Source organism: Mustela nigripes, chromosome 15 (assembly GCF_022355385.1).
Source record: "Mustela nigripes isolate SB6536 chromosome 15, MUSNIG.SB6536, whole genome shotgun sequence".
Classification (NCBI taxonomy): domain Eukaryota; kingdom Metazoa; phylum Chordata; class Mammalia; order Carnivora; family Mustelidae; genus Mustela; species Mustela nigripes.
The window spans coordinates 24,620,975-24,646,536 of record NC_081571.1 but is presented as its reverse complement, the minus strand read 5'-3'; the positions used below and the strand labels follow the sequence as shown (position 1 = coordinate 24,646,536).

Here is a 25,562-nt window from a genome sequence, read left to right as displayed (position 1 = left end):
AAAAAAAAAAAAAAAAAAAAAAAAAAAAAAAAAAAAAATATTAACAAGGCAAAAAAAAAAAAAAAAGAAAAAAAAAAGAAAAATTTTCATTGGCCTTTGATTAGAATTACCATCATTACTTGTTTGCTTAGGTTAAGGTTAGCTGAAAGTCATACTTTCTTTACTGAACATTCAAATCTCTTTAATATCTTAACATTTTTTTAACCTTTAATATCTGAAACAATTAAGGAAATGTGTAGTTATAATGAAGTCTATTCATGGCACTATGTAGGCACTCAGTAAATATTTATTAATTGAATAAATGACCTCAGTAGATAATTATGTGCAACATATAGGTAATATTTTTTTGTACTACCCATATTTTTCCCTGAAATACTTTTTTAAAATCCTATTTCATCAGGAAGTAACTTGAAAACTGAGGCCAATGGAATTGTGTTTGGGCTTTGATTTTGTTTAGCTTTGTATATCTTAGCTTCATTTCAGAATTCTCACAGCATGGGAAAATAATCCACAACAGGTAGTAACCATGGTGATTATAAAATACTACTACCTCTAGAGAATTACTGTGTCACACTTTTGGGAAGTTCACCAGTGACCTCTGACCTCTGTATTGCCAGTGTGAGTGGACTTGGTTCTCTTCAAGCTTAAATAACCTTTCCCTCAGGAAAGTATATTATTCCCTTCCTTTCCTCTTGGAACACTTTTCTCCTGACTTTTCCTTTTATAGTTTACATATTCTCCTGATTTTTCTCCTATTCCCGTGCCAACTGTTCCTCAATCTTTTTTGATATATATCAAGATAGGAGTTCAAAAGTATGTAACATATAAGTTAGCCAGTCACAAGAAGATAAATACTGTATAATTCCTCTTAGTCAGATTCATAGAGACAGAAAGTAGAATGATGATTGCTAGGGGATGGGGGTGGAGGGGGAGGCAAATGAGGAGTTACTGTTTAATAGGTACAGAGTTTCAGTTTTGAAAGATAACAAAGGTTCTGGAGATGGGTGATGGTAATTATTTTTTTTTCACCAGTGGTAGTTAACTATTGCACAACAGTGTCCTTAAGGCCCCTAAGCTGTACATTTGAAAACAGTTACCATAGTTTATTTTACCTATATTTTAGCCACAAATTTCAAAAAATAAATACTAAAAATTTATTTTCATTTTTACAAAAAAAAAAAAGTGCTGTAGAAGATACCTGGAATGTGCTATGATGAGTGCTGTAAAATGCATAAATCTGGTGATTCACAGACATGTACCCCTGGGGATAAAAATACATTATATGTTTATTTAAAAAAAAATTGGGGGGCGCCTGGGTGGCTCAGTGGGTTAAAGCCTCTGCCTTCGACTCGGGTCATGGTCCCGGGGTCCTGGGATCGAGCCCTGCATCGGGCTCTCTGCTCAACGGGGAGCCTGCTTCCTCCTCTCTCTCTGCCTGCTTTTCTGCCTACTTGTGATCTCTGTCCAAAAATAAATAAATAAAAATCTTTAAAAAAAAATTTTTTTTTAATTTAAAATTTAAAAAAAAAAAAAAGAAGAAGAAGAAGATACCTGAAGGCAGAGTTTCAATGATGTGGTAGGCAGAATTCTAAAACAACCCTTCAGGTCATTTCCCCCTGTTAAACACACTGTATGTAATCCCTGAGACCATGAATATGATTAATTTTACTTCCATAATTAGGTTATATAATAAAGTGCAGTTGACCTTCAAGAAAAGAGAGATGATCTAGGCTGAACCCCACCTATTCAGGTGAGCCCTTCTAGAAGTAAGAGATTTGGGAAAGGGCCATGTACCAAGGAATGTCGGTGGCCTCAACCTGGGAGTGGCTGCCAGGTGACAGCTAGCAATGAAATGAGTGTCTTACTTCTACAGCCACAAGAATCTAATTCTGCCACAATTACATGAGTTTGGAAGAGGACTCCAACCTGCAGATGAGGACATGTACATACATATCTATCTACTCATCTTTTTGGGAAGAAATCTTCATCACTTGGCTTTAAGATATTTTTGCTGAAGATATTAATAGAGTGAATAACAGTAGGCATAAAAGTGTGTTTTAAACTTGAACCTAGCACAGGGTGTTCTTTAAAAAAAACCTTTCTGATTAACTGAAAAGCAGCCTTTTTCCAAGTCATTTTACTGAAAATATTTACAAAATAAACACATTTAACCTTAGTAAATAGATGTAGAAAATAATTCAGAATCATCATAAACATTAATACTTATTATATGTATTGTAGTGTGGATTATTTAGAAAATTGAGTTGATAAATTGCTTACCCTAGGTTGGAGTATAGTTTGGAAGTATCTTTTTAAACTCATTCTTTTATTTAGCAAATTATTATGAACTTAGTATGTACAGTCACTGTTGCAAAACTGAAGATTTAGTGATGAGTAAGATAGACCTTATCCCTGCCCCTCGCAAAGTTTACAGTCTTCTAGGGAAAACAAATAGTTAAGGAATTGAATAAAATGACAGAAGTGCTCTGATGGAAAAGAACAGGAAGGGGTTCTATGTAAACTCATAGCAAAAGCACCCAACACTCAAAGGATATATTTCGTTACTTTTTACCTCCCCAAATGGAACATTAAAAATTCTTGTTAATTAGTGGCTTTATTTAATTAAGACTTGAATCTTGAAGGCCATTTATTTGATTATACATTAAGGATATGAACAGAGGGGTGCCTAGGTAGCTCAGTGGGTTAAAGCTCTGCCTTCATTCAGCTCGGGTCATGATCCCAGAGTCCTGGGATCGAGCCCCACATCAAGCTCTCTGCTTGGCGGAGAGCCTGCTTCCCTTCCCCTCTCTCTCTGCCTCCTTGTGATCTCTATCAAATGAATAAATTTAAAAAATCTTTTAAAAAAATATACGAACAAAATTATCTTTTTTTTCTAATTAGGAAAAACATTACTTTTAATGAATATATATATGCATCCAAAAAAATTTTGGCACATTTCCTTCAAGTGCCTGTCTCCTTATATGGTTGGATTACAGAAGTTTTTCTTCTTTATGCTTTCTGTATAATTTGATAATTTTGATTATCAGTATTATCAATTATAATATTGATCATAATATTAATTGCTTAAATAATCATATAAATGATGTTTTAACCTCTTTTAAGTTATTTAGTCCAACTTTCAGTTTTAAAAACTCATAGATTGTTTTCTTTAAAGTTATGGCCTTGGGGTGCCTGAGTGGCTCAGTGGGTTAATCCTCTGCCTTCGGCTCAGGTCCTGATCCCAGGGTCCTGGGATCGAGCCCCACATCGGGTTCTGTGCTCAGCAGGGAGCCTGCTTCCCTCTCTCTCTCTCTGCCTACCTACTTGTGATCTCTCTCTGTGTGTCAAAAAAGTAAATAAAAAAATCTTTAAAGTTACGGCCTTATGCTCATTAAGGAAAATGTTGGACCGTATAATGTATTTTAGTGCAGATAAGTGGTTGTTTTAATTAGTAAAAACTAAAACATGGGATGCCAAGCTTATAAGTACAAAATAATAGTCTTGATAATTTTTGAAAGTTAAGGGGGAGTAAGAAGAAATGTATAAATTTAATATAATATAGAGCTGACTTTCAGAAGGACATGTAAGAAACCCAGGGCAAAAAAACTTTAGATGTTGAAGATTTTTTCACCCCCCAAAATGTGTCAGTATAAGCCAGACCATATTTATGGAAGAAGATGTATTTGCTTGGAATCGATTTATTAGCCAAACCATTCTGTGAGGGGATGCTAGAAAAAGAAACCAGTATTACTTCAGACCTACTTTGTGTTCTGCATACATTTTCCGTTATAACCCTATGAAACAGTATCTTAGAAAGATTACCTTCCTTATTAAAAAAAAAAAAAACCTGACTCTCTAAGTTAGCTTGAGTAGGAAGATATCCTGATGAGAAAGGCAACTGAATTACAAATACAGAGATTTACCTTAATTTAACCTTGTAGTAGTTACAGCCACAATTTTGAACTCAGAGAAGTGTTAATTAAGCATTCTAACAAAGGCATAAACCATTCTTATTTTGCCCAAAGCACAGCTGGGATAAGGCAAGGCTAGGATGTTCAGAGAACATTTATATATAAAGTTATAGAGATTACCATGAATTTACATGACCCTTGTACTATCAACTGCAGGGAGTATCCCAGGAAACAGAAAAGGTCTTTCCTGGTTCCTTTTCTTATGCAACAACATGTTGAATGTAATTTTTACTACTTACCTAGATACAGAGAGATGGAAAAATCGTTCTCTCTTTCAACTTATCTAGGACTCGTCCTCACAATTCTCATTTCCTCTCTTATAGCAATCAATACAATTTCATTTCTTAGAAAGCCCTTCCTATATCTACAAAAGTATGGCTTGTGCCCTGACTGTGACGATGGTATTATATAAAGGCCCATCCAGACATGTCACCATTAACCATGAGAGTCATGCAGTAACATAATTGTGGTGGTAGACTGTTTTCTTGCAGGTATGTATTAATTGCTCTAAGACTCCAGAGGTTTGCCAGAGTCATAAATTAAATGTAGAATTATGATCCCAGAATTTGTACATCAACATTTGAAAATGTTGATTGACTTTTAGAGATCAAGTTTTAGTCAAACCCTATTTTTATCCACGAAGTTTGGATCAATGAAGTTTGTATTCACCATCACCTTCTGTTTCATTTTATCATATAAATCTTTCACCATTTTGGGGGAAATCCCTTTATTACACTGAGAGATCATTTCTATATTGTTACATTTTTAAGAATCTTAATATGTTGGAATTCCTTACCCTTTTGTACTCCGTCTCCCATACTTAGACACTTGCCAGAACACAAAAGAGAATAACTAAATGCATATTCCTTTTCTGGAAAGAGAATTTTCCCTAAATCTCTTTTGCTGCCCTGAAAGACAGTTCAACTCTTGACAGCCATTTGAGAAACTTAGACCCTACCTCATAGCTGACTAAGGAAAACAGACAAGTAATCCACAGTTAAAACAGAGCAAAATATATACTACAATGGAATTAAGTATGCCCAAATACATATGGGAGGCCAGAGAAGGAATACCTAACACAGCTTGAAATAGTCATTGAGTGCTTCCAGGAAAAGTTGATGCTTAAAGAAATAGAAGATTTAGCCATAAGGAAAAAAAAAAAAAAAAAAAAAAAAAACAGAAATAACTTAGAGGCAGAAGAAATCACCTGTGCAAAGGCATAGTGCACAGACGTTAGAGGAAACTGAAACGTATGATGAGAAAGAGATTAGAGAACATTATACAGAGAGGGGTGTCTGGAAATGAGACTAAAAATGGAAATATAAGCTATGTTACAAATGCTTTCATATGTCATGCCAAAAATTTTAGATTTCAGGATGCCTGGTTGGCTCAGTTGGCTTAGCATTTGCCTTCAGCTCAGGTCATGATCCCAGGGTCTTGAGATCGAGTCCCATATTGGGCTCCTTGCTCAACAGGAACCTGTTTCTCCCTCTGCCTGCCACTGTCCTTGCTTGTGTGCACGTGCTCTCTCTGACAAATAAATAAAACGTCCTTAAAAAAATTTTTTTAGGTTTTATCCTGAAAGGAATGGGGAGCCACTGAGGATTTTAAACAGGGAAGTAACCAAAGAGAGTAGTAATAATGATGAGATGTGGGGATTCAGTGCGGGGGATGAGAAGAGACTAGGATGATTTACAATTTTCCTAGTCAGTTGAACAGAAAGATAAATGAGAGCATCCTTTACTATGCTAAATAATACAGAAGAAGAAAAGAATTGGTGTGGGTAGGAAGATGGAAATGATAAGCATGTAAGGTTCAAAATGCCTTTTGGGTTTATTGCTCTTGATTATAAGAAAACTTAGAATGCATACCAGTCAGGACTGTCCAGAGAAACAGAAACAATAGGATATACTTAGGATATTTAAGGAGACATTTCTTATAGCAATTAGCTTACGTGTTTATAAAGGCCAAGAAGTCTCATGATCTGCCTTCTGCAAGTTGGAGAACCAGAAAAGTTGGTGGTAAAACTCAGTTCAAATCCAAAGGTCTGAGAATTAGTAGACTGATAGTAGTCCCAGATGACAGAAAAGGAAAAATAAATTGTTCTTTCTTAAATGTTTAATGTGGGTATTCAACCTAACTCATAAGAAAATACAAACTAAACTATATTGAGATGCTGTTTTCACCTTTCACATTGGCAAATATCACAAGTTTGATAACTACTTGTAAGGATGTGTTGAGAACATATATCAGTACAAACTCTCAGATTTGGTAATGTGAAAATGTAAATTCTCTGATAGGACAGTTCTACCTCTAATAATTTATCCTATAGATACACTGACATATTTATGAAATGATATACAAAGATACTCATTCAGCATTGTTTATAATAGCAAAAGGTTGAAAATAACTTGAATGTCTATCAATAAGGGAATAGTTCAATAAATTATACTATGTTGTTACAGTGGAATATTACACAGCCCTCGGGAGGGAGAAAAACCGTAAGAGACTTAATCTCACTGAACAAACTGAGGGTTGCTGGGGGGTGGAGGGAAGGATAGGGTAGCTGGGATATGGACACTGGGGAGGGTATGTGCTATGGTGAGTGCTGTGAAATGTGTAAGCCTGATGATTCTCAGACCTGTACCCCTGGGGCAAATAATATATGTTCATTTAAAGTAAGTAAGTAATTTAAAAAGTGAAGCAGCCCTACATATACCAATATGGAAAGATCTCTAAGCTATATTATTAAGGTGGAGAACAGTGTATGTAGTACACCATCATTTGTATATCTTTTTCATGAAGATTTCATTTATTTGAGAGAGAGGGAGGGCGTTGAGCAGGGGAGAGGGGCTAAATGGAGAGGGAGAAGCAGACTCCCCACTGAGCAAGAAGCCTGATAACAAGGCTAGATCCCTAGACCCTGAGATCATGACCTGAGCCAAAGGCACGTGCTTAACCAAGTGAGCCACCAGGCATCCCTATCATTTGTATTTTTACAAAAATATACATGGAGTTGCTTTTATATGCATAGAATATAAAAAACTATTGGAGCACCCTGGATGGCTCAGTGGGTTGGACCTCTGCCTTCGGCGCAGGTCATGATCTCGGGGTCCTGGGATCGAGCCCCGCATCGGGCTCTCTGCTCGGTGGGGAGCCTGCTTCCTCCTCCCCTCTTTCTCTCTGCCTGCCTCTCCACCTACTTGAGATTGAAATAAATAATATCTTTAAAAAAAAAAAAGAATATAAAAAACTATTTTAAAAATCATTATTTTTATTTCAATAAAACTTAAAGTTGTGAAAGCCCAAAGAAGATGACAATGTAAGAGACTCTGTGTAGGGGCGCCTGGATGGCTCAGTGGGTTAAAGCCTCTGCCTTAGGTTCAGGTCATGATCCCAGGGTCCTGGGATCAAGCCCCGCATTGGGGCGGGGTGGGGGGTGTCTCTGCTCAGCAGGGAGCCTGCTTCCTCCTCTCTCTCTGCCTGCCTCTCTGCTTACTTGTGATCTCTGTCTGTCAAATAAATAAATAAAATCTTTAAAAAGAGAGAGAGAGAGACTCTGTGTAGCAGTAAATTGTGAGGGCACAGAATGTAATTTTGTGTAGCTCCGAATTTAAATGTAAATGTTATTTATCAGGCATGACATTTTATATAAAAAGCTTAATAAATGGTGGCATATTCTGCAGAAGATCGGTCTAAAGAGTGGCTACAGAAGCCATTTTCCAGAAACCTCATGTGGCTGGTAGAACCTTACGAAGGCAAAGAATGGTTGCTTTGGGGGAGAAACTGTGTAGCTGGTATCAAGGTCGAAAAGGAAGGTCCCAGGGCGCCTGGGTGGCTCAGTGGGTTAAGCCGCTGCCTTCGGCTCAGGTCATGATTTCAGGGTCCTGGGATCGAGGCCCACATCGGGCTCTCTGCTCAGTGGGGAGCCTGCTTCCTCCTCTCTCTCTGCCTGCCTCTCTGCCTGCTTGTGATCTCTCTCTGTCAAATAAAAAAAAAAAAAACATAAAAAAAAAAAAAAAGAATTGTTTAAAAAAAAAAAAAGAAAGAAAGAAAGAAAAGGAAGGTCCCAAACCTGCAATCTAAATATCCAAAATGTTTTATGGCCATAAGCAAGGAGCCTAGGAAAAGCCCTGTCTCCCCTTTCTCGCCTTAACCTCATCATAAATGAACTGCATAAATCAGTCTCTTTTACTTCCCAGTCTGGTAATGCTTGAATCTGAAGAGAATGAAAGGGGTATGAGGCCTCTATTTCTGTCTTTGCTCTTGTGCGAGTTTTTTCCTCTCTTTATAGTCTTTAACAAGCCATCAACATAGTGAGTTTTTTGTTCTCATTTTTTCCATTTAAAATCATGTTAGCTGGTGGAGACTTGCCCTGAGAAGGTGGGAATGAGTAGGGTAAAATAGTGGCCAACAGCAAATGACAGAAAAATAAGATCTTATAGTCCAGGTCTTCTCCTGCTGAAAGTTGGTGTATAGTGAAAAAGTACAGCAGTATCTTCAGTTGTAAAATGGCATTTGGTTTCTGTTATGAAAAATGTAGATTTAAAGGCTACTCTTCAAAAAGAATCACAAAGACAACTATTTATGTAATTTTTATGTCTTCCAAATATTTCTTTCAGATGATTAATAGTTTTTAAAAAACAAACCAACCTGAGAATAAGGGAGAGCCCATGCTTTTCCTTTAAAAAAAAAAAAAAAATCTCATAGGAAACAACATAAAAGCAAGTGCCTAAGAGCATGGGAAAGGATCCTTGGCATATTTTCAAATTAGTCTGATTATGTCAGATTAATGATGATAGAATAAAAGGTATTAAACTTACCTCCCCAGCTCTGATCTCCCTTTGGCTTTCTAGTTCTCCTGTCTTTGAGGGAAAAGAATGTTATTAAGTTTAGAGGCTTAATTTCTTCTTAGAAGACCATGCAGGACAATGTGAACATTCTATGGCAAGCCTCCAGACTAAGTTCTGTTCCTGTTAGGGAATAGGAGATCTCTGTTTCTCGGTGGGCTAATGCACGGGAAAGATATTTTGAAACCTCATATATTGTACTCATAATAAACATTTTTTCCAATCCATCTTTTTTTAAAAAAACTATTTTAAAAAATCAATTATTTTAATTTCAATAAAACTAAAAGTTGTGAAAGCCCAAAGAAGATGACAATGTAAGAGACTCTGTGTAGCAGTAAATTGTGAGGGCACAGAATGTAATTTTGTGTAGCTCCAAATTTAAATGTAAATTTATTTATCAAACATGACATTTTATATAAAAAGCTTAATAAATGGTGGCATATTCTGCAGAAGATCAGTCTAAAGAGTGGCTACAGAAGCCATTTTCCAGAAAACTCATGTGGCTGGTAGAACCTTAAGACATGTTTTAAAAGGTCCAGATCTTAAATCACAGAAACTGTGAGGAAACTTAAAGATAAATATAGAGTCAGTAATGTGGGAAGTCTATAATTAAAATTAAGAAGCTTAGCTATTATGTGAAAAGAACCTATCACAACCCTTTTTAACATCAGCAATTCTGATTTAATGCAGTCTGTGCATGTTGGGTGACTGGTCTGCTCTGTCATGTGGACATTTTTTTTTCAACCTCTGTGGCCTTAATGTTTCATCCTGACAGGATTTGCGTCATTGATCCATATCACTGCCAGTATGATGTCAGCGTGTGGGTGTGCAGTTATTGAGAGATAGTTAATCTAATGTGCTGCAATAAAATCCAAGCACTATTTCCTACTAGAATAACAATGATTCATCGTTGTTCATATTAGACTGATACTAAAAGTAGTATTCACAACGTGCATATATGCACATTAATACCACAGCCTTTGTAGTTTTCTAAAGAAGAGCACTAAAAATAACTTCTTTAGAAACAGGTACTTCATAAATACATTTCCTTCTTCAAGTTTTTTTTATCTGTATACAGTTCCGTTTAGTGCTAAAGATAAAGTCTAACCATGGTATGTTATTCTTCAAACTTTTTCTACTTGGTGTGCTTATCACTAATAAATCTAAATGCTTAGCATATCTAATTATAGAAATTTTCAATTAGCTGTACACAGATAAATGAAATTATCCATAATTCTGAATCCTGCTTAGGCCCCTAATTTAAGCAGTGTACTTTATCCAGCCTTAAAAAAGAATAATATATTTTCATGGAAAAGGCCCTTAAACATCTAAGCAGTGAATAATGACCTTGATCTTTTCTCTTTCTTCTGTAACTGTCTGCCTTATTCTGTTCCCAAATTATGATCACCAATTTGTTAAATTACTAGACTCAAGGCCTGTACTAACTGTCTGCCTCAAGTGAATAAATGTTACCAGGTGTTTTGTAGACTTATCAAATAGGCATCCACTATTAATAGGATGACTATTGGTCCCAGTTTGTCTAGGACAGTCCCAGTTTATACCTCTTATCTTGGTGACTAGGCAGTTTAACATTTGTTCCAGACTTTTCATTGTTTAACAGAATATAATTAGTGGTTCCATTAAAATAAGCTGTGATGCATCTAGTCTGCCATTTTGTATTTCCAGCTTCTGCCATGATTTCCTCTGGTAAGCAGTGTATCCATCTCTTGTTTTCACTTTAACCTATGATTAAATCTTAAAGGCAACCAGAGAAAACTTTTTTTCTGACCCTTACCAGAAACAAGTCAAGGATAGCAGTTAAGGTAGTTAGAAGTAAAGTAAAATGTTCTTGGATATAGAGGGCTAGGGTCTGCTAACATCTTCCAGTCTCCTGGTGGTGTCACTACTGAAGAAATATGTGATGCTGCTGCCCTCGCTGGCCACTTGGCATTACAATACTTACTGGTTGGAGGTGACCAATGGGTTAGATGAATATAAAATACATGCAGGAAATAAAATCTAAATATCCCTGCCACAGAATATATGGGGAAAAAAAGTTCTGAACGATTTTGTCATTTATTGTATAACTCTATAACTGCTTAATATTGGCAATGCTTTTTTAATTTTGCAATAAACCCTTCCAGCAACAGTGAGCTAAAAAAAAAAAAAAAAAACTAGTTGAAACATTCAAAAGAAGCATAGAGACAATTCAGTGAGTTGTGTTTGTTAAAATTTTGAAGGTATTATAGTTCCAGTGAAAGTATTTGGAGTGAAATGTTTACACATTTCAGTAAGAAAAAAATAGTATTATGAATATCCTCTACTTAGCAGAATTGGCTCCCAGCTTACCAGATGGTACCTAAAAATCAGAGTATTCTCTGAATATAAATATTGTAGTCTTAAAATATTACAGAAAAGAGTCAATTGATGGTATCAATAATTTCAAAGTTATTAACCATAAAATATAACAGTTTCAGGCAGATTTATGAAAAAATTTAAAATGAGACTATTGAAAAAAGAAAATTTTCAGTCATATACCAGAGATATGGCAGTAAGAGACAGATACAGCTAACAGATTGACTAAAATACATGGATATGTACTAAGAATAATTGTTCCATTAACACTACTCTAATGTCGAGATATTCAATATAAAGAAGACCATAAAATATTCCTTAATATATTTGCATTTTAATAAAGCATTTTATTTTTTAATATTTTCAATAGAGCTTTTCATGTCCTTCAGTGTAATAAAAGCAGTTTGTCAATCAATAAAGTATTCCAAATTATGTAATTCTAATGATTTTTAGACTGTTCTTTCACTTCCAGGAGTGTCCTAGGTTGGATGACGATGATATGGTTATCCTGCTTCTGCTATCTTTTCTCCCACTTGTATCTCCAGAGCTTAACCAGACTCAAAAACAAATCCTATTTCTCCTACTCCTAAGAGTTATTCCCAAATCCTTGTCCATAGATTTAGGGACATTTCACCAGTCTAAGGAATGGGAAAAAAGGGAAAAAGAAATGGGGAAAAAAAAATGAAAAGTGCTTTTTCACTGGACTAAATTTATTTAATTTAAAGACTTTTTTTTATTCTAAGTTAAGTGCCTTCTGTTTTGAAGTTAAATGTTCTTTATGAATGATGACGGGGTGCCTGGGTGACTCAGTTGGTTGAGCAACTGCTTTGGCTCAGGTCATGATCCCGGAGTCCCAGGATCGAGTTCCACATCAGGCTCGAGTTCCTCATTCATAAAGAACATAAATGTTCTTTAAACATTTATGTTCTTTAAACATTTATGTTCTTTATGAATGATGGAATACTATATAATAGACATCCTTCTGTTCTTAATTTATTTCTTCTTTCCCTTTAGTGTCATAATTTAGCCTTATAAAAAGCTGATTACCTTAATGAGTCCCCAGAATTTGTTTTAAAATTCTACTGCCACATAAATCAAAACACCTGGGAAATACTGCATCAGAACACAGATAACTCTGTTCTATTGACCAGTCTCTAGCCAATATCTAGCCTCTTCATCCAGCTGCCCTCAACCCAAGTCAGTCCAAAGACATACCTTGTTTTAGGATGATCCTCACATTTGTTTTCCATTGGCATGAACCATGTAAAGTAAAACTTTTATTAAGTCTATACCTTAGTTTAATATACTAAAGTGGGAAATTATGAAATTATAGAAAAAGAAAATGCTACGACATGGCCAGATCCGCAAGGTGACTGAGGCCCCTACATGGAAAAGAGGAAAAACATAGGCAAGCAAATCAGAGAGATTTAGAAGAAACAAAGTTTGACTTGTTACTGCAAACAAAGTTATAGGTTCTGATTCTTTGCTCCCCTTATCTTCCTGAGATTATTTGCATCTATCATTGTCCGGTAATCCCCAGCAAGGGAGTCTTCCCATAGAGGACTTGATTAGTTGCAGATGTCATTGACCTTTCCTAGGTCCCTTGACTACATGGACATGCATCAGTTACGATCTAAGCTGCATGAGCTTAACACATGTTATTTAGATGTTAATCCAGGACCTGTATGCCTAATACTACCTCAAGAGTCAGGATCACAATCATAATCTTTTGGAGAATTAGATTTTTATTTGTAGAGGAGTGGAATGAGATGTATTTCACACCCCCACTCTTAATGTCTTTTATTTAAATTAATGTCTTAATGATTTGAAACCAGTGAGCTGAATGAGGCTGCACCTTTAATTTTTTAACATGCAAATGACCCAGACTGATTTCCATCTAAGAACAGCCTTAATAAACAACTGATCTTGTTTATTTATTGCCAGAAAGATTTTTATAAAATGAAAGTTAACTCTTCCAACTTTAATTTGCCTCATAGTTAACAATCCCTTTCTGCATTCAGCTGATTCAGCTCTCTTGCTATCTTGGCTGTTTATTTTGCAACTGCTTTTTGGGATACATTGCTAAAAGTTAAGACATTTATTGATGCATCACTAAATTTTATATATGGCAGAAGTCAGCATTGGGCTATACCTGCTTTAGTTTTTTTCAAGCCAAATAATTGGGGCTATGCTCTATGGCAGTTTGAGACACTTGATCAGCAGAAGGCAAGGACTAGCCTGACAGTGTGGTCCTTGATGCCTTTTTTTTTTTTTTCAGCATAACAGTATTCATTATTTTTGCATCACACCCAATGCTCCACGCAGTCCATGCCCTCTATAATACCCACCACTTGGTACCCCAACCACTTCAAACCCCTCAGATTGTTTTTCAGACTCCATAGTCTCTCATGGTTCACCTCCCCTTCCAATTTCCCCCAACTCCCTTCTCTTGTCTAACTCCCCATGTCCTCCATGCTATTTGTTATGCTGCACAAATAAGTGAAACCATATGATAGACTCTCTCTGCTTGACTTATTTCACTCAGCATAATCCCTTCCAGTCCCGTCCATGTTGCTACAAAAGTTGGGTATTCATCCTTTCTGATGGAGGCATAATCTCTATCGTGTATATGGACCACATCTTCCTTATCCATTCGTCCGTTGAAGGGCATCTTGGTTCTTTCCACAATTTGGCGACTGTGGCCATTGCTGCTATAAACATTGGGGTACAGATGGCCCTTCTTTTCACTACATCTGTATCTTTGTGGGTCTTTGATGTCTTAATTTTAACTTTATTTCAATTCATACGAACCAGAGAGGTTTTATGGCCCACCTTTAGAGGGCGTAAGACTAGCCTTAGTCCTCATTTATATTTTCTGTATTAGTGTTCCCTTTTCTTTAGTTTGTCGGCTCTTTTGTTTTGAGTTTTGTTTTGTTCAATTATGTTATTTTGAGGGGGTTTTTTAGATTTTGTTTTTGTTGCTGTATGTTTCTCTTAAATCTCCTTAAGTTACTTTTGAAACAGTTTTGGCTGTTATTTTATTCACTGTTTTCTGTAAGATATCCCTCATTTAACTAAAAACTTTTAGAGTCTTCACAAGAGTTTCAGTGAGATATATTTAGGTGCATTTTGCTTTGCTATCATTATGTATAACTAGCACATATTTGAGGTGTATTGTGTGGGGTCTTTTATCCAAATGTTTGGTGCTTTTCTATTTGTAGTTTATCTTCAAGTAAATTTTGGTATTATTATGCTGTAGTTTTCTCATTCATTTTATAATTTGTAATACAAGTTATATCCAAACAAGAGAGGCAGTATAATGTAGTGGTGAAAAAACACAGATTTCAAAGCTAGAACACCCAATTCTTACTAACTGTGAGACCTTGAAAGTTACTTAATCTCTTTGTATCTTAGTTTCCTTACAGAAAATGGAAGTAATAGTTATCCCACTTCAGAGGGATATGATGCTGCTTAAATGAGTTAATAATCTATAAATAATATATATATAGATTATAAATAATCTATATACCCACTTACACCAGTGCCTGGTACCCAATAAGTGCATATAAACACTTGGGTGCATTCTCACCCAAATGCCACTTTGTGCTTGTATTGACAAATCTACCTGAAAATCAACAGTGTAAGAATACTAATAGTTAATGTGTTAAAATGTTATCAGAAAGTCAAGACAATTGCTGTGACATGTCAGCTATTGATTTAGAGAACCATCTGCAAAATGTTTTGAGACAATATTGTGAAAATAAAAATAAAAAATTAAAACCAGGTGCATTTTAAGTTTGCTAGAATTCTCATATAATCAGGTAAGAAAGGGAATATGAAGAATATGCTCATCACTGCAGAATGCATTCCTATAATTGTAACATCATTGATGCATCCTTTCTCTTTGATTACTTCTGGGAAAATTATTTGATTCACATTGTTGAATTAACAGGGCCTTTAGGAAATACGGAATATGTCTACTTTACATTGTCCTTATTCTAACTGAAGAATTTTTGAAGGTGTGGACCATGTCACCAGTCCTGAGAACTCTATGGCAACTGTAAGGATAATGAGGGCGGAGAACTTAAAATCTTATTAGAAGGGTTGAAAATAGACAATGGGACAGAAATAACAATAGAGCAAAGAGCTAGTCGAGGACCAAGTGGAAATAATGTCAAGAATAAAGTGAGGAGATAGCTTTGACCTAGTAGAGAGATAGTGGTTCTTCTGAAGATAGTGGTTCTTCTGAAGATAGAAGAAAGAGGTGAGAAAATTTTGACATATGTGATTGAGGTCATGTTGGGCAAGTCCTTAAAGGATGGTGGAGATCTTTGATAATCACTCTAGAAAACAAGATATGCTATTAACCAAGGATAAATTTCTGAAAGGATTCCTAAACAATGCTGATGGCTAAATTAAGGTTGGAGATAACAAAATTTTCAAACATGACAGTCTGAGTACTATTTGATTTCTACAGTTCAGATCTAAGAAAAGTTAATTATCTGGCTAAAATTGGGGACTTTGTGGGGAGGGGACATAAAAGGAAGACATCCATGGGAAAGGAAATCAGGCAGTGAAGGCAGTGTTCGATCAAAAGGAAAGGGAAATCATTATGAGAAAGAACAAATGTTGAAGAAAGAGAAAATGGAGGAAAGATAGATATGGTGGCCAGAGACTGAATGAAAGTCTAAGATTTCAAAGATGAGATAGTAGAATTCTAAATTATAAGTTCCAGGATGTGTCTTTGAACATTAGTTACTAAAAACAGAATAGAAGAGTTCCAGAAAGTTTGATGCTAAGTTTTTTGAGCATTGAAGTCCTTGTGCTATGGAAAAAACTGTGAACATGGTGCCCAAGCTTTTAGTAAATGAGAACTGCATATGACAGCAGTGAAAAGAGGTAGAGGGTGATCTACTCATATGACATGATCTCAAGGAAAAAGAAACTTGAGCATGAAACAGGAACAACAGTGGTAATGGGAAACAGCCTTGGGGTGTCTGGAAACTGCCTCGGGAGAGAATGGGAAGCCTCTGCTCCCAGGGGCGGCTAGAAAAATTGTCCTGGGGGGAGCCAGATTTCATATAAAGGAAATATATCAACAAGTCTTCGTGAAAATGTTGAGGATGTGAAGGAATTTTTTTATAATAGGGGAAAAGGTTTTAGTGAGCTCAGTGGAAAGAATTGAGAAAGCTATCATCAATTAAAGAAAGTCAAGAAATGGAAACATAGCTGTGTGAGAACATGAGTGAAAATGAGGAAGTGGGCTGCCAGGGATTGCTTTTTGTTTAAGGGCTGAAGATCAGAGGAATGGTTAGATTTGCTGAGAGGCTGAATTCAGCATTTATAAGCAGATTCTGTTGAGATCAGGACAATCTTTACTCTCAGGCCTTGTTCTTCAGGAGCCTTGCTTTTCTATAAGGACTTTGAAATTAACAATTACCCTTTGCCACCCAGACACTTTAGGTGTCTGACATGTATTTACTGAAACCTGTTGCTCTAGGTTATATCTCTTGCTAACTCTTTTCCACATTCTTGGGAGAGTGGGGCTTTGAACATTACACACACGCGCGCGCGCACACACACACACACACACACACACACAAACACACATTTTTTAACTATAGCCCTATCATTAGATAATCCTGGCTTTGTCTCTTTGTGTGCCCTTGGCAAGTTCTTAACTGCATGCATTCTGCTTCAGTTTCCCTACCTATCATTGATACCTCCTTCAGTTATTGTAAAGACTGAGTTAACATATGAAAATCACTCCAAATGGTGCCTGGGACATACTTTGCAACATATAATTATTTTTGAAAACACAGAGCAATCACGCTTTTATTTATAATTATCATTTATTGAGTGGTGCCAACCAGTATACTTAGTACTTTAAATATATGTAATTTGATTCTCACAACAATGCTGTGAGGTTGATTATTTTAACCTTTCTACAGAAGGAAACAATCTCAAGAGCAGTAAATTGCCTTGCTAAAAAATACTGAAGCTTTTATAAAACTTAAATCTTTTGACACCAAAATTTATTTTCTTTCCACTGTGCAACTTGTAAACAAATCACAATCATTATCATTACCTATACATTTGTATTAGCTACTAATAAATTTCCTTAGTTTACATAGCACCATAAAATAATGAAAAGACCTCAGTCTTCTTCCCCTCACTTGTATTATCTTTAGTCTCTTTCCTGATATCCAGGGGAGCTTTGGTAGAGTGCCTTGATCCTGAAGTGTGTAGCCTGTCTTTTAAGATTTTATGGACGTGAGCAAGAATGCCATCCATCAAGTATCTGTATTAATGTCCATGTTAAATCTTAAAATAAACATATGACAACAAAACAAAATTAGAAATAAAGTAAAAACAGCCCTTAAAGTGGTAGCTTTTATTAACTTGAGAGGCAAAGGCCAAGCCTGAGACATAAAACCAGGGTTTGAGGAACACATTGATCAAGCCAATATTCTGTAGACAATTGTGCTGTGGGCATTCTTTAATGGTTAAGCATGGAGAGTGGATCAAGTTACAGGACATTTCAGAGTGAATCCTCTAAATTAATAAATGTTACAAATAACTTAAATTTTATAAATGAAAGTAGCAGACTGGATAATAAAAACTGAATTAGAAGATAATGCCTATCATATAGGAGGGAAGTGAAAACAAAAAGGATGGTTTTACAGCAGAAACGTATTTCTGTACATGTATTTTGATGAGCTTTCGGGTTAGTTCACGGGGAAGTCTAATGATGGCAAAATTCAAGGTATTAGTAGTAGAGACCATTTAATCATTTACTATATCCCAAATGCTGACAGCGGGAATGTTTGCTTTTTTCCCCTTTCCGCGGGTCGCTGCAAGTCACGTGATAAGCCTCACGTGACTCGGTCAAAGGATCTTTTCCTCTCACTGCTTTGCAAAAAAAAAAAAAAAAAAACAGCGGAACTGTTCTCCAATTAAAGCTGTTAACGTGTACTACGCTGTTTCCTTGTTGGATTTTGTTCTCTGCTGCTACTGTAAAAACAAAATGAGTGGTAAGATTTGCTGACTATTTTTGAACATTCTTCTAATATTTTAAAACATAGAAAGCATTGTATTAATCTAAAGTCGTGCCGTGTGTGTTTTTTCAATAGATGCCAAATCTGTGGCAGTAAAAATATTTTAAATTGTAGCCATGTAGTTATAAAAAGATTAGACTCTATTTGGAGATGGGATGATTTTATATTCCATGGAGTATTCCTTACCAGCGCTTTTATTTTACTAGGTTTTTCTTTTTACCACTAAAATATGAATATTGGCACCAGATTATTTGGAAGCCATTGTGAAAGCTTGCTTATAAAGAGAATGTGTAGCACGTCAGCAGCCCGTTGCATTTTAAGAATTTAAACTCAGATTTGTAGTTTCGTCAAAAAAACCTCTCTAAATGTGAATGTATGCTAATGAAAAATAATTTAACTTACAGTAGATGAAATATCATCTTTATTAAGTTATTGATGGCACTTTTTAAGGAATGGAGGTGAGGAGCTTCTCAAATTTCTTAAGACATTTGGTGAATAAGCATTGTTTGCTCTTCTGCAAGGTTTTAGAATAGGAAATAATGCCCTTAAAATGATTTTAATAGCTTTATGTTTGGGGGTAGATTTTGCTTAGATCATGTAGATTATTAAGGAGCTCCTGGTGTATCTACAGTTGTTCAGATAAAGCTACTCTTGTTCCAGATGTGCATTTAATGGTACAATCTGTAACAGATTTGGCTTCTTTACTAGGACAGAATAACCCCCTCTCCCCCCACCCCCCGCTTCACTGCATTTACAGGGTTTGTAGTTAATCTTTTAGTATTTTCAGGATATTACGCCAACAGTAAAAGTATTGGTGAAGCTAAGCGGGTAGATGAACATTTGCATCATTAAGCATGCAAGGTTTTAGGGGTTGCTGCTGTAGGTAGAAATAGCAACTGAAGTGGTACTGTAAATATTGTAGTTCTAAATTGTATTTACTGTGTTTTCATAATGGGAGTTTTGTGTGTTCAGTGTTGGATGTTATTTCACACCAGTATTTTAGGAATTAAATACAGTATCCGTGAATTGTCTCTAAAAAAATGAACCATGTACAATTTCTGCCTCAGGATAAGAAAATTTACTTGCTAGAATGAAATGATTACTTCTTAGGGAAATGAGTTAATAGTTATTCCTGGACTGCAACTAGTAATGTGTTTACTGCTGGTTTATTTTAGGTTGGGTTTGTTCTGTTCTGTTTTCAGTATCACACTTAAATATATTTAAAGAATAGAGTAGAATTTTGTTCTACTAAAATATAAACTATAAAGCAGCTTTCAAAGTATATGGTTTGAATTGTAATTATATAGTATTTATGTATTTATATTTTTAGTAAAAAAAAGGGCAATCCAAGCAGCTGTGTAGTTTTACAATTTTAAATATTCTCAGCAGTAACTTATTTTTTATTCTGGAGGCTGAAAAACAACAAAAACCTATTCTGATGACTTGCTGTAAGAATTAAATTTGACAACATTTGAAAGGAAGCACAGTCTGTGGCACGTTTAGTAGAAGCTCAAAAATACTGATTTCCTTTACTAAGATTACAAATAGGATTTTGATTAATTCTCTTTCTGGTTCCCAGCTAAATTTCACATATTATGAATAATATTTAAGCCAGTTGCAGGATTCATAAAGCTAGTTTACTGTAGGTTTATGTAAAATAGCTAATAGATGTAAACTAGAATTTTCTTAAAACTGTTCTCATTTTCTCTTGAGTCCAGCATAGAGAAGTTAAAAGTAAGTTTTGAATAAACCCTTTCTTGCCTAGAGGTATAAAGTACCTCACAAGTTTTATTTTGTAAGGTAATAGGTTAATGTTGGCTTAAATGCAGGAAAATTTTTTTCTGCCTTTCTCTTTTTTTTTTTTTTTCTTTTTTTAAGATAACAAAGACCTTAATTTTCCTTAGAAGCTTTGGAGCCTTGAATTACATCAGTTGCCAGTAATGCATAGTATCCTTAAATGAAACTGTCTGGTTTTAAATTCTCTTTCTACCACTAGGGCAAGCTTAACCTCTCTGCCTTAATTTCCACATGTAGAAAATGGGAGTAATAACAATAATACTTACCTGCTGGTAGAATGATTATGAGGAGAAAAAAGAACACAAAAGGCCTAGCATAGTATTAACTATATATAATAAGCTATTTTAAGAAAATATTACAAACAACTTCATGTATTTGGTGGGCTGTTTGGGATGGGAAGAATATTTTGTTGAAAAGTTATTTTTAGGGGCACCTGGGTGGCTCAGCTGTGCCTTCAGCTCGGGTCATGATCCCAGAGTCCTGGGATTGAATCCCACATCAGGCTTCCTGCTTAGTGAGGAGTCTGTGTCTTCCTCTGCCCACTTCCCTGCCTCCTGTTCATGCTCACACTCTGCTAAATAAATAAAATCTTTTTAAAAAAAGAAAAGCTTTTTTATAGTCATATGTAGCATAATTTGGTAGTTGCCTCTACACAGACACACACACATAAGCTCCTTACTTCCTCATGCCCATTTGAGTCTTGAACCTATTCTCTCTCTTCCTCTCCCTATCTCTCCTTTCATTCCTCTCTCCCTCCACTTTTCTCTCTTCTCCCCCCCTCTTCCTCTGCGTCAGCCCTCCTCACTCAGGCTTCTTCACCCTTCCCTTTCTCCAGTAACCTCTCCTCCTTTGTCCCCTCCCCTCCTTTCTTGCCTGTATTTTCTCCTCCTTTCTCCTTTTCTTCTTCCCTCACCGCTGTTCAGCATTTACCCTCCCGCACCCACCTTTTCGTACATGCTCTTTTCTCTTTCTTTCCCTATGTCTCACCATCTTTCCCCTGCCCCAGCCACCAACTACTTTGTTGCTTGCTTGTCACTCCTTTCCTTCCCTGAAAAGAGGAGATTAGCTGTATTCTGGTTTTGCTCTAACCTCCATGCTCTTCATTCTGTTTTCCTGAAGTATGTGTAATATTACCAGTGAAATTTATTTCTTTTAGCTTTTCTTCTTTCTTTTCTTTTATAACTGATATCCATTATATGTACTCTGCAGGTTGAAATTCCACATATGAAAAGAACTCTTCCTCCATTACATTCTTCATTAGACTCTTGGGTACATTTATTCCAAAAAAATGAGTGAGGCTCCTTGAGAAGGTTTAATTTCAAGCTACTAAAAACTAATGGGTGAGGGAACAGTGCAGTCTAAAGTTACAAAGTAAAAAGGATCTGAAGGTGAGATTCTTCTTTAAAAAAAAAAAAGTTGCATAAAGCAATTAAGATTTGTTACTAGAAAAAATAAAACACACCTTCCCCAAATGCCTATTTTATCCCACAAATGTTGAGAGAAGATAAATGAGATAATATTTATAAAAGTTAGCTGGAAAGGATAACAGTAAAAGTGAAAGAAAATGTAGAACAAGGTAAGCTGAACTTTCTCTTTTTGGGGGGAACTTTTTGTTTAAGAAACAAAAATTGTTCCTTGGCTAAATATGCATGTACAGTATTTTTCTAATTTTGTTCTCAAGTCCCCACAAATACTACTTACATATTACACAAGAGGGTTTGAGCACTAATAGAGAAGTCCCAAATTTCTAACTCTTCTCCCTCTTATTGCTCATCCATCTTGACTTTTTTTTTCCTATTGCTTTTTAGAATTTTGCTTTTTTGTATCTTTCATTGATTTTTATGTGCAAAGTTTAGGTTGATTCTCCTCTAGGTCACTGTTTCTTAATTTGCATAATCATAAGATTCACCAGATGTATCTGTAACTAAGTATAGTGACTCAAGACCTCTCTGTAAGTATAATAATCTCTAGGAGCCTTGAAATCTGTATTTTAAAAAGCTCCCCAGGTGACTCTTTTGATGATCAGACAGGTTAAAAAAAAACACAACTGCAGGTAAAAAATAATCAGTGCACTTTTCAAGATATATTCTTATATTTTATAGCATTTGAATCATCTGAATTTCTTTTCACAGTAATATAGTTACTGTTAACTTGAGCATTCGGCTTATCTTTTTTTAATTTTTATTTTTTTAGAAGATTTTATTTATTTGACAGAGAGAGACCGCGAGAGAGGGAACAAAAGCAGGTAGTGTGGGAGAGGGAGAAGCAAGCTTCCCACTGAACAGGGAACCTGACATGGGACTGGATCCTAGCCTGAGCCGAAGGCAGGCGCTTAATGCTTGAGCCACCCAGGCTCCCCAAGCATGTAGTTTAGACGAAGTATTCAAAGTGGAATTCAAATTGTTTTCAATGTTAGCTTGCTAAGTAATCCTGGATTAACACATCATTTCTGTGATCTATTCAGGTCCTGCTCAGGTTCCAATGATGTCCCCAAATGGTTCTGTGCCTCCTATTTATGTGCCTCCTGGATACGCCCCACAGGTATGTGTTTGTGGTTTTTTTCTTTACATATCTATATAGTAGGGAACAAATATTACTGTTTAATTTAGATAAAAAATACCATTTCAGTACCAAAGCTTACCTGGTACAATATATCTTTTGGTATCTATTTCACATTCTAGTACATTTAGTGTATTTGGAAAGGAAGAGAAATGAAATTGACAGCATTATCATTTGGCCTTGGCTTTGGGTGTTGAATTATTATAGAAAATTAATTCTAGAGCTTTATTTCCCTGAATATGTGATAATGTAAGTAATATCTTAAGGTTTAAAGGTGCTTGGAAGTAACCCTAGACAGTGTACCATCTGGATTCATAAAATATCTCATGAACACCCATAATAATTATATGGAACATTGTGGTACATAGAAGAAAATTTAGACCTATAGACCATCAGCCTTAAAGGCTAAGGGAATCAGTATCATCACACATTTACAGTCCTTTCCTATGCACCACTTGGGAAGCTCTGACTTAAAGAGTAAAATACAGCTAACTTATTTCACAGGCAAACTGAATTAAATGTAAGCCCTCGGGTATTCTGAGTATCATCTGGTACTAAAATTCTGTGTAGTCTACACTCATTGCCTCATATCCTTTTTAGAAATAATTCAGTTTCTTTTTTTTAAGCACTGAAGTTATACTTGAAATTTTCTTCAGGTCCTCCCTTACTTCCTTCATGATTATGTCAGAATATTGGTGGGATATTGTGATAGATTAACTGCCCATACTATGAAGCCCACCACTGTGAATGACAGCAAAAGAAGACCATGTTGGTGAGCAGAATAGAAGTCATTTGAGAATTAGAGTCAGAAAAGCTGGATCCATTTCTTATTTCAGGCGCTTGCTGGCTGTGTGGCCTTAGACAAATCAACTTCCTTAAGTCTTCTGTGTCCTAACCAGACGATAGGATGATAACATACAGCATTTCAAAATATCTGTAAGCTTTTCAGAAGCTATCTCTACTTTTGTTTGACATATTGACGGTTCTGTGTTATCCTACTATATCTGCTCTCTGATATGGTCCAAACTCAAAGGCCTTTTTTCCAGCCTTACCCTTTTTGTGACCCCCTAAACATTTGACACTACTGATACAGTTTACCCCAAATTTCCTTGACATAACACTGTTCTGATTCTTTCTACTTTACGTGGTTGCTCCTTCTCAGACCTTTCTCCGCTAAGCTCTGTATTTGGTGCTACTGACAATTTATTTCAGTGCAACTAAAGAGTATCCAGCTTTTCTCACACCTAGCAGTACTTTTATTTTTTTTATTTTTTTAAGTGATTTTATTTATTTTTTTTATTTTTTATAAACATATATTTTTATCCCCAGGGGTACAGATCTGTGAATCACCAGGTTTACACACTTCACAGCACTCACCAAAGCACATACCCTCCCCAATGTCCATAATCCCACCCCCTTCTCCCAAACCCAGTACTTTTATTTTTATGGCAGATTCCTACCCTTCTCATTTCATTCAGTCATGACCTTCAAGAAGTAGCTTTCCTTGAATGTTTCCAGGTGTCTCTCCTGTGGGTTCTCATGGCACACTATGTATATCCTTTTAATGAATTTCTCACAGTTTAATAATTTTTTTTCTTCTGAGAAGATTTTGAACTCTTACAGTTCCTGTACTCAGCAGTGTTCAAAAGATATGTATTGAGTGCTCATGTATGTCAGGCAGTCTTCTAGATGATTGTGATGTATCTGTAAATTAAAGGCAAAAACATCTGTCTCTCTGTAGTTAACATTCTTGTGGGGAGAAGAAAACCATAAGCATATAACACATGGATAAATTATGTAGTACGTTAGGTAGTAAGCAGTGGGGTTGGAAAAGGAAAGAAAATAGACCTTGGTTACATTTTAAAATAGGGTAGTCAAAATAGGCCTCTTTGGAAAAGTGACATTTGAAGGTCAAGTAGGAGTCTACATGGCTTAATTGCAGTATTGTTGTGTCTTGGGAAATAGACCTGAGGAGATGGAAACAGATGGGGGAATAGCCATTTGATGGAGCAGTCAGAACACACACACTTACTAGTTAAGTCTACCGTCTTACAGGGGTGTAGTTTATAGCACCCAAAACAATACAGTAATAATATCACAGGTCACCTTAACAAATATAATAATAATGAAAATGTTTGAGGGACACCTGGCTGGCTCATTTGGGAAAACTTGGGATTCAGTCTCAAGGTCATGAGTTCAAGCCCTATATTGAGCCTACTTTTAAAAAAGAAGAAGGAGGGAACGAGGGAGGGACTATTGTGAAGTATTGTAAGGATTACCAAAATTTGACACAGAAACACCAAATGAGCAAATGCTGTTGAAAAATGGCACCAGTAGACTTGCTCAACACAAGGTTGCCACAAACTTTGAATTTTTTAAAAATGCAGTATTTGCAAAGTTCAGTAAGGCAAAGCACAGTAAAATAAAGTATGCCTGTATTCATATGCTCCCTTGATGTTTTCCTTTCTTCGTGGTTTTGTTAATGCTCTTATCTGGGGAATGTTACTCATTTGCTCATTTCTGCCTTTTAGAAGTCTACCCATTCTTGAGGATCTAGATCAAGTTATTTGTACCATCTCTTGGTTATAAATTAAATGCCACCTAGAATCATAATTGTGGAATTTTACAGGATTTTAAGTTCCTTGAGGATAGGCGCTGCCTTTTAATTTTTTTTATTCTATGGTAACCCAAATACAGTAGATATTTCATAAATATTTGTCAAATAAGTGAATGAATTTTAATAGTAATCTTACTGGAAGGATTATGTGAGGCTAGTGGGCTACTGTTACCTACCTTAATTTAAGATTAAGACTGTCTGTAGGTGATGTATCATTTTCAGGTACACAGGAGTAATCAGTAAACAAAAATGTATAGTCTCATCATCATTGAAATAATTTAAATACCCACTATCTAAGTGGGTATAGTCTCATCATCATTGAAATAATTTAAATACCCACTATCTAAGTGGGTAT

At 35.8% G+C, this 25,562-nt stretch overlaps 1 protein-coding gene across 4 annotated transcripts in view; it reads left to right on the top strand.

Annotated features, from left to right (window-relative positions):
• The window catches only part of FNDC3A (fibronectin type III domain containing 3A), a 178,523-nt gene that overhangs the window by 73,771 nt on the left and 79,190 nt on the right, over positions 1 to 25,562 (top strand). For 3 of the 4 annotated variants that reach the window (XM_059378318.1, XM_059378317.1, XM_059378319.1), the window contains exon 4: positions 22,496 to 22,572. In XM_059378318.1, coding sequence (XP_059234301.1) covers positions 22,496 to 22,572 — 77 coding nt within the window. Of the gene's footprint in view, positions 1 to 17,970; positions 18,211 to 22,495; positions 22,573 to 25,562 lie in introns of those variants that run through there. The other variant, XM_059378320.1, reaches the window with a different exon arrangement.